We start from the raw sequence: 10,415 nt of genomic DNA, 5'->3' as shown, positions 1-10,415 counted from the left end.
CTAAACTCAACAAAGTGGCATCTCGCAAGATCCTCATAAAAGGCACAGAAATCTTTAAGTGAAAAAAAATGTAAACTAAACGAAATCATTGCGAGTTAAAGATTGGTACGCCGACAGGCTTTAGAGTGTCTGCTATTTGATACTGCTCAGTTTCTGCTCAATTTCTGAATTGACATAGAAAAAGAGAAAACTGGCAAGAGCGCTAAGCATCAGGTACGGTAGCAACTGCTCAGACATGTCAAAGAACCAACAGTTATGGCACCCGAAGCTGCAGCTGCACGTGCACAACCACAATGCGAAGGATCCACAATATAAACGTGGCATTTTAGAGTTAGACTAGACCAAGTGGACCCGTTGGGCCCATTCCTCGTAGAGGGGGGAGAGGGAAGGGGAGAGGGTTCCACTCACCTCGGCCCCGTGGTGCCAGCGCTGCAGCCAGAACGAGCCATGGACCCAAAGCCTCTCCTGTATTGTTCGAGCTCCCTCACCGCCCTCACCCACTCAATCCCCCTTACTCCACCTACTCACCCACCCCATCCGGAGCTGAGTAAAAAATGGCAACCCTCCCCCTACTGCGCACGCCCCGAAGCTGAGCACAAATCGCAACCCTCCCCCAACTGCGCAGGTGCCGGAGCTGAACTGGCAAGCCTTGATCATTTCAACGGGTCACAACTGCGCAGGCGCGGACTTGCACTTCCCATTGTGACGTCATACGCGGGTGACGGCCAAAGGGAGAGGAAAGTGAATTTTAAACTTTAAAAAGAGACTTTGAAAGATTAAAAAGTGATTTTTTAAAAATATAACATTTATTGAAACTCCAGGACAATGGTGAGAAACGTGGACCTAAAACTGTTGCTCTATCCTGTACCGTTTTGGCTGTGTCCAGGCACAAATATATTAACACACAAACAAACAGAGTTTTCGTAATATATATAGATTTGATTGTTGATTTTGCCTGCAAAATTAGTACCATTGTGAGTCTATGCTCAGGGCAATTTGGATTCTGTTGACTTCCAAAGACTTTGCCTTTGTTTTCACACCACCTGCTAATTAGACACAATTAGCAGTCTGTCTGGGAAAATGACAGTTCCCTGCTGACCAGAGAATTAACTGTGAACACTAAACCAGCCTTAATCCTTTCAATGAGTTACTTTTTTGTTGCAATGTACATACATATATAAAATAATATATTGTTATGTTCCCATGGCATTGCACAGAGGGAAACATGACCTCAATCCTCAACCAGATGATCTAACACAAGAACTCTGCCTGAAGGATTTACTGGCCCTTTTATTTGGGCCAGTAAATCCAGTAAAAGGGATTTTACTGGGCCAGTAAAACCTTCAGGCAGAGTTCTTGTGTTAGATGGTCTGATTGAGGATTAAAATAGGTCAGGGCTGACATAAAGAGAGGTTTCTGAACCTTTACAGGAGTTTCCTGTTGCTTTGTTTTGTAACTCTGATACGCACAATTGCACTGATATGTTGGGCCAGGGAAGGGTTGTAGCCTTCATATCCTGATGATCAAATGTAGAAGTAAGAACCTAGTGATCTTCCACTATGCTATTGTACTTGGACTGTTATAAATCTGCAGAATTCTCCAAACAGAGGGCTTCCATTCTCAGTGGCTGCACTCATTCAGGCCATTGTTAATAGAATTTTGTGTAGGAGGGAACTTCAGATGCTGCTTTATACCAAAGATAAATACAAAATATTGGAGTAACTCAGAGGGTCATGATCATAAGTGATAGGAGTAGAATTAGGCCATTCGGCCCATCAAGTCTACTCCACCATTCAATCATGGCTGATCTATTCCTCCCTCCTAACCCCATTCTCCTGCCTTCTCCCCATAACCTCTAACACCCATACTAATCAAGAATCTATCTACCTCTGCCTTAAAAATATCCACTGACTTTACCTCCACAACCTTCCAAAGAATTCCACAGATTTACCACCCTCTGACTAAAGAAATTCTTCCTCATCTCCTTCCTAAAAGAACATCCTTTAATTCTGAGGCTATGACCTCTAGTCCTAGACTCTCCCACGCGTGGAAACATCCTCTCAAAATCCACTCTATCAAAGCCTTTCACTATTCTATGTTTCAATGAGGTCCCCCCTCATTCTTCTAAACTCCAGCGAGTACAGGCCCAGTGCTGTCAAATGCTCATCAAATGTTAACCTACTCATTCCTGGGATCATTCTTGTAAACCTCCTCTGGACCCTCTCCAGAGCCAACACATCCTTCCTCAGGTATGGTGCCCAGAATTGCTCACAATATTCCAAATGCAGGCTGACCAGCCCCTTTATAGAGCCTCAGTATTACATCCTTGTTTTTGTATACAAGCCCTCTCAAAATAAATGCTAGCATTTATTCTAGCAGTCGGACAGCATTACTGGAGAAAAAGAATAGGTAACATGTCGGGTCATGACCCTTCTTCAGACTGAGAGTCAGGGGAGAGGAAAACTAGAGATATGAAGAGGTACAAAGAACAAATAAATGAAAGGTATGCAAAAGGACAAATCAAAGCCACCAATGATGATCAAGGAAAGGTGGTCCATTGTTGGCTGTGGAGAAGCAGTATCTCTGGAGAAAAAGGATGGGTGATGAGCAAAAGACAGGGAGACATGAGACATGAATGGGCCATTGATGCAATTCACTATTCTACCCTCCAATTAATGAGTGATTTTACCTTAACATCCTCGCCTCCTTGGTGTTGTAACCTTTCAGATCCTTGCCACTCAAAAAAATCTATCCACCTGTTTTGAAATTTTCAGCTGATTAGACTCAACATTTTCTTGGTGATAGGAACCCCATATTTCCTCAATCTTTTACATGAAGAAAGACTTCCTACAATCACTGCTGATCGGCTAAATAATATAATTTTAAGACTATGCCTCCATGCTCTGGTCTTTATTACCAGAGGAAATATCTTTACTGATAAATAAGTTATTGGTTTTAAACAGTTTACACAACTCTTGTGGAACAGACCTCATCTTCCAAACTCAGGGGAAGTAAAGTCTAATACATGCAACCAGTTTTCGTAATTTAATCCTGCTGGCCCCTGATGAATCTCTACTCCATTGCCTGCAAGGCCAACATATGCTTCTTGAAGATCAAAATGTATCACAAGGGATAGCAGAGGCATAACTACACATATTTAATAATTCATTAAGACCAGGTGTATTGCCAGAGGACCAGCTGTTAGTGCAGTTGTATTTTAGAAGTGGAATTGAACATGTCCAGGGAATTATAGACCAGACATTTTTAAAGAAAATGGCAAAGTAATGAAATCCCCCCTTAAAGTTGAGAATAGAAGAATGTCTAGAATATGATGATAATGAATGCTCACTGTGAATTTCTAAAAGGAAACTCTTGCTTGACCAATCTGATTACATTTTTATATAAGAAAATAACTGCAGATGCTGGTACAAATCGATTTATTCACAAAATGCTGGAGTAACTCAGCAGGTCAGGCAGCATCTCGGGAGAGAAGGAATAGGTGACGTTTCGGGTCGAGACCCTTCTTCAGTCTGAAGAAGGGTCTCGACCCGAAACGTCACCCATTCCTTCTCTCCCGAGATGCTGCCTGACCTGCTGATTACATTTTTGTTTGGAGGTGACAGAGAAAGTAAAAGAATAGTAATGAAGATGAAGTAATTTATCTGGATTTTTAATTAGTCTTTGATGAGGTTCCTCTTTATTATGGTAACATCGGAGAATGTACAGGTAGACAAGTGTCAGAAAGGGTACTCAGTTGCCTTAACCAATGATGGCAAGCATCAGGAATTCATGCTGCAGCTGTATAGGATAGTTACGCTCCAAGACATGTTGCAATTTATGTCAGGATAACTTTTAATTTGTACATTTTATGAATGGAAAAGCTCCAGTTAATGCAGATATTGCAGATAAAAAAAGATACAGTGTTGGAGTAGCTCAGCAGGTCGGACAGTATCTCTGGATGAGGAGATTTTTTTTTGCCTTCCATCACAGTGAAGGGGTGTCTGGAGGACTCACTGTGGTGGATGTTTGTGTTAAAATTGTGTGTCTTGTGTCTTTTACTCTGTACTGTTGTGGCTACGTGGCAAATGATTTTCGTTCAATTCATTTTGAATGACAATAAAGGTAATTCAGATTCAGATTCAGAATGTCTTCAAAGTAGGCATACCTTGAGGAGATTTCGCAGTGGAGCAGAAAAATGTACTTTAACTCAATGAACTGCAGATGCTGGGCTACAAAAATGACACAATGTAAGTTAGCAGATCAGACAGCATCTCTGAAGTACAAAAAAAAGACACAATGTGCTGGAGTAACTCAGCCGGATCTTGATGGTGTTAATAGCTGGTAAAATAATTTTATATGTGCTAATACATAGAAAAATCTGTTGCATGTACTATCATTGGGCACAATTCACTTTGTCACTCTTCCACGTTGATATTTTTAATTGAAAGATTTTATGATCTGTTTTGCTTGGGCTTGTTTGCACCAAGGGTTGCTATCTGGCATGGGACTGGAAGCTGAAAGTGTCATAGGCTTTGACTTTTTTTCATTTCAACATAGCAATTAATTTGCCTTTTGGTAGTTACTACTGAATCCGTCTCTCTCACACGATCAGTGTGTCTTCCAACAACCTGCTGCATTTAAAAATAATTCTGCTGATCTTTCAACTGGATATTTAGTCATTTTTCATAAATCAGTGCCTGATGGATATTAACCTTTCTTCAAGCTGAAGTTTCTCCTTATTACTCTGTCAAAATCGTGCATGACTTTGAATATGTCTTTTATGTTTTTCCTTACCCTTTGAGCTGTAAGAACAATCCCAGTGGCTCAGTGGCTTCTAAGCTCCTGTATTCTTTGGAAACCATTTTAATGAATCTCCTGTGCACTGTTCCCATGATCTTGCAAACCTTTCTGGAACGTGAGACATTTTACTGTCTGAAAAATCTGCAGTACAAATTTCTGGACTTATTTTCCAACAATTATGCACATTTAAAAAGGTGGCATAATTTTTTAATACATGATGAACACAAGTAAGTGTGTGTAGGAAGGAACTGCAGCTGCTGGTTTAAACCGAAGATAGACACAAAATGCTGGAGTAACATCGGGATAGGCAGCATCCATAGGCAGCATTGTGGGAAGCACGGTGGCGCAGCGGTAGAGTTGCTGCCTTACAGCGAATGCAGCGCCGGAGACTCAGGTTCAATCCTGACTACGAGCGCCGCCTGTACGGAGTTTGTACGTTCTCCCCGTGACCTGCGTGGGTTTTCTCCGAGATCTTCGGTTTCCTCCCACACTCCAAAGACGTACAGGTATGTAGGTTAATTGGCTGGGCAAATGTTTTTTAAAAATTGTCCCTAGTGGGTGTAGGATAGTGTTAGTGTGCGGGGATCGCTGGGCGGTGCGGACCCGGTGGGCCGAAGGGCCTGTTTCTGCGCTGTATCTCTAAATCTAAAAGAAATATTTAAAAAAAAATCTCTGGAGAGAAGGAATGGGTGAGGTTTCGGGTCGCTTTGCCCAATGAGCAGAATGAAGGACTTTACCTGTAGGATTATTCCTGGATTGAAGAATTTGTCATGTGAGATACATAGATTAAGTGTCCAATTTCTTATCAGTTTAAAACTATTAAAAGTCTTCAAATCAGTAGCCACCGGGTGCTAGAATTTTTTCAATATTGTTATTTAATGAACAGAAACAAAAGAATTGTTACTTTAACAAATTATTTTATTTAGTTCATACCATTTCCCCCTCCTCCTTTCTATAAAAAATGACCAAAGTGAGGAAACCTCTGCAAATACATGGTTGTACCATTTATTCAAAACACCAATTAACATTTGCACTTGTGCAAAATAATCTCCTTTCTGAAAAGTTTCTGATCAAAAGTTCCTGTTAAAGAGTGTTTACAAAAGATGGGTAAATTAGTTATATCTTTCATTTTGATAACAAAGAACATTTGGCGCAATCTCTCCAGAATGAATTGAAGTATAAAACATCTGGCAAGCTGCATCTGTTCAATATAATTCCTGAGGTTGTTTCCATGTACCTCACCAAACACATCAAAACCTTCCTACCTTTACCATAATTGTGGAACTCTATAATATTTTTATAATGGTATACAACATTGGGTATAACATTATATAAATGACCAATTTAAATAAAAATGTTTTATCCAATACAATTAAAATCCACTTTTCGCAAATAAATGATAAACTTCCTTAATTTTCAAAGACTATTGTACTCATGCAATACAATAAAAATCCACTTTTCACAGCAGAATGCCTTATCATTTGCCAGATACTCACTATGATGTGACCTTTTTTGCTGCATTCAAAACCATGTTATTTTTTCCTCACTTACCTTCTCTCTATGACGTTTCACGTTGTCTATTAATGTATCATTTATCTCTGAGCTGTAATGTTCCTGCCTAACTTTTTTTTAAAGCAAATAATTTTGATTTGCAATCTTGTACTGACGTCTATTTTCTCACCACAATTAGTGAAGTAACTGCTACCTATCTCTCAGCACCTCACACCTCTATCCGACCAACACCCCACTGCCTTCTGTTACTTTGTTATCAGTCCTTACTGAGCTTAGTTTCTAGATGTTTTGCCAGCAAGTGTAAAATGACATGACATTTTGAGGAAAAAGAATGGAAGATGATGCAGTGGGCCAAATTATGTTGGACAAATTCTGAGCAGCTAGAAAACAGAGCAACAATGTTGCTGGGCTATTCGGAAAGTATAATTGCTTGGGGGGAAAAGAAAGAGAAGGAAATTGGCTCAGAAATTGAACATTGGTAGCAGAAATGCCTTCATTCTTAAAAATCTGGAGAAACAAGTTACATGTCACATCCTTGAAATTATATTGAGGGATAATACCATTGGCACACTGAGTCCATTTGGCTGAAAATTTTGAAGTCATCAGATCAAAAGCTGAATGGAGTGTAAAACAGAATACTGATGTGGAATCAAGGCATTTGGTACAGTTGAGGATCAGTTTTACTTCTGATGACTACTCAAGCAGCAATGACAGGACTTTCTAGTGGACCTATAATTGTTTGTAAAGCAGTAACTCACAGTGCAGTTTGAAGAGCAGAACATTCCATTAGCAATATGTGCGCTTAACAAGCTAACATAAAGGCCCTGTAGTTCTGTGGCGGTTCCTCTGGTGGGAAGCTGAAGGAACTTCCCTGGAGAATATTACATATAGCTGTTTGTGCAAACAGTATCCAACAATTGCCCATTTCCATTTTGGGCGAGTGTCATTTGTTATCAGTGGGAACTGGTAATATCATCTCCAGAATTACAGGGCCAGAAAGTGCAATTTCTTCCAAAAAAAACAGAGGTTCCCACAGAGAGAAACATTGTAACTTAACTGAAATATGTAAGTTTAAAGTTTTCTTAAAGGCAAATATTAGCAAAAATAGATTCTCATAATCACAATAATCCCAGCAGCTCATGTCATAAATATAATCCAGTTTATGATTGAGACACATCAGCACATGTCTTAGTAAGGCCTTTAGAAAAGTATCAAGGGTATGTGATCACATAGTCTCTATGTATATTAAGCACATCCACATCACCAACATAGCTGCGTTGGTGTTTGATTTTTTGCTTCTATAAAAATTAGACTGCAGTGCCCTCCATAATGTTTGGGACAAAGACCCATCATTTATTTATTTGCAACTGTATTTCACAATTTGAGATTTGTAATAGAAAAAATCACACGTGCTTAAAGTGCACATTGTCAGATTTTAATAAAGGCCATTTTTATACATTTTGGCTTCACCATGTAGAAATTACAGCAATGTTTATACATAGTCCCCCTATTTCAGGGCACCATAATGTTTGGGACGCAGCAATGTCATGTAAATGAAAGTAGTCATGTTTAGTATTTTGTTGCATATCCTTTGCATGCAATGACTGCTTGAAGTCTGTGATTCATGGACATCACCAGTTGTTGGGTATCTTCTCTGGTGATGCGCTGCCAAGCCTGTATTGCAGGCATCTTTAGCTTATGCTTGTTTTGGGGGCTAGTCCCCTTCAGTTTTCTCTTCAGCATATACAACGCATGCTCAATTGGGTTCAGATAGGGTGATTGACTTGGCCACTCAAGACTTGACCATTTTTTAACTTTGAAAAACTCCTTTGTTGCTTTAGCAGTATGTTTGGGATCATTGTCTTACTGTAGAATGAACTGCCGGCCAATGAGGCATTTGTTTGAACTTGAGATTGGATGTGTCTATACACTTCAGAATTCATTATGCTACTACCATTAGTGGTTGTATCATCAATGAAGATAAGTGAGCCGGTACCTTCAGCAGCCATACATGCCCAGGCCATAACACCCCCACCACCGTGTTTCACAGATGAGGTGGTATGCTTTGATTCTTGGGCATTTCCTTCTCTCCTCCAGTGGTTTGCATCTTGCAGTATAGCCTCTGAATTTCTGTTCATGAGTCTTCTGCAGACAGTGGTCATTGACAAATCCACACCTGACTCCTGAAGTGTGTTTCTGATCTGTCAGACAGGTGTTTGGGGATTTTTCTTTATTATAGAGAATTCTTCTGTCATCAGCTATGAAGGTCTTCCTTGGCCTGCCAGTCCCTTTGCGATTAGTAAGCTCCCCAGTGCTCTCTTTCTTCTTAATGGTGTTCCAAACAGTTGATTTTAGTAAGCCGAAGGTTTGGCTGATGTCTCTAACAGTTTTATTCTTGTTTCTCAGTCTCATAATGGCTTCTTTGAATTTCATTGGCACAACTTTGGTCCTCATGTTGATAAACAGCAATAAAAGTTTCCAAAGGTGATGGAAAGACTGGAGAAAAGACTAGGTGCTGAGAGCTCTCTTATACCCGCGTTATGGAGGCATTTAAGCACACCTGAGCAATTACTAACACCTGTGAAGCCATGTGTTCCAAACATTAAGGTGCCCTGAAATGGGCTATGTATAAACACAGCTGTAATTTCTACATGGTGAAACCAAAATGTATAAAAATACCCTTTAATAAAATTTGACAATGTGCACTTTAACCACATGTGATTTTTTCTATTACAAATCTCAAATTGTGGAGTATGGAGGCAAATAAATAAATTGTGGGTCTTTGTCCCAAACATTATGGAGGGCACTGTATATTAATACCGGTTTTCAGTTTATTATGGGGGTTGTGGATGGGTGAGATGGTTTGGTTTTCCTCATCTCTTGCCATCATTTTGCTGTAAGATCGCATCTACATCAAACCCACCCCAGAGAGAAATGGCATAAAGAACTGTACACAACTGGCAAGGGACAAGGAGAACTCCCCAGCACAGGATTTCCAGGCCACAAAAGATCCTGATCATTTGATGAAACATTGGGGAAGATTTAGGATTCAAGTGAATGGCTTTGTTGGAAAGACTACCATTTTGTTGATGTGTGCAGTCTCAGTATTCGAACCATTCTGCAGCTTGCCACCAAAGAAGCTCCTCAGTGTTTATGTTGTTCAGATGGCATAACCTCCAGGATGATCTGGAGAGTCTTAGTCATTGAATCTGCAACAGAAAACAAAAGCTTACAAAATCCGCACACAATTTGTTCACCAGGAATAAAAGAGACTCCGAGATCAAAGGACAATAATTTTAAATATGCGCAGCAGTTCATTTATCTCCAACTAAAAGGCAGATTAAAATTTCAGAGCTGGGTTTTCATTAGCAGCTAATACTGCCAAGCTGCTTTATCACATTTCCCTGTGCTAACTAAACTACCACACATTTCCATTATTTACAGTTTTATTCCAGGGAATCAAGACATTTTGTCACATTTGTGGTCAACCATTAATACAAAGCCTTGCAGATTTTCATCAATAATGAGTGTGCTATGATCCATGATCATGTTTATGCATGAGGATCTCATTAACCTAGGAATCTGCTCAAATTAAGAAATGGTATATTTTTCCAGTTTCATCTGGAAGAGGGATTGATTCTACCAATAGGAATAGATAGGAATTCCTATATGTTCCTTTCCTAAATATTAACCACTTAACCAGAGGGTATCATCGTAACCCATCCTCTTGTCAATGGGAGAAAATTTAAAACATTTTATCAGAGATCATCCCTCAGAAAATATAAGCAGTTGCAAATAACCTGAATGGATATAACTCACAAAAAAATGACTTGAAGCAAACATCCATTTCACATGATGAAATACTCTGATTTCTGGTAAATTCTTTCCGACAATAATTGTAAAAAATGTTGTGTCAGAAATGTGTTTGCTTTTTACTTCTGTAATTTATTATTGACTGGCCATTTCTTGTGATAAACTACGATCCATTTGGCTGCAATTTCTACTAAGCTATCCATTTTATGCCAATATAATCATCTTTGACGTTCCTAATAATTTACGGATTTTAACCTTGTGTAGATGCTATGAGTGATCCAATTTCTTTG

General features: G+C 39.5%; 1 protein-coding gene across 1 annotated transcript in view; it reads right to left on the bottom strand.

Moving 5' to 3' along the window:
• Positions 1–5,731: 5,731 nt before the first annotated feature.
• slc7a11 (solute carrier family 7 member 11) overlaps positions 5,732–10,415 on the bottom strand; it is a 153,485-nt gene continuing 148,801 nt past the window's right edge. Inside the window, exon 12 of the mRNA XM_078404639.1 lies at positions 5,732–9,521. Coding sequence (XP_078260765.1) covers positions 9,457–9,521 — 65 coding nt within the window. The 3' untranslated portion in view covers positions 5,732–9,456. The remainder of the gene's footprint in view (positions 9,522–10,415) is intronic.

Source organism: Rhinoraja longicauda, chromosome 1 (assembly GCF_053455715.1).
Source record: "Rhinoraja longicauda isolate Sanriku21f chromosome 1, sRhiLon1.1, whole genome shotgun sequence".
NCBI classification, from domain to species: Eukaryota; Metazoa; Chordata; class Chondrichthyes; order Rajiformes; family Arhynchobatidae; genus Rhinoraja; species Rhinoraja longicauda.
Note: the sequence above shows the minus strand (reverse complement) of the source record. Positions and strands in the feature narration are given on the sequence as shown.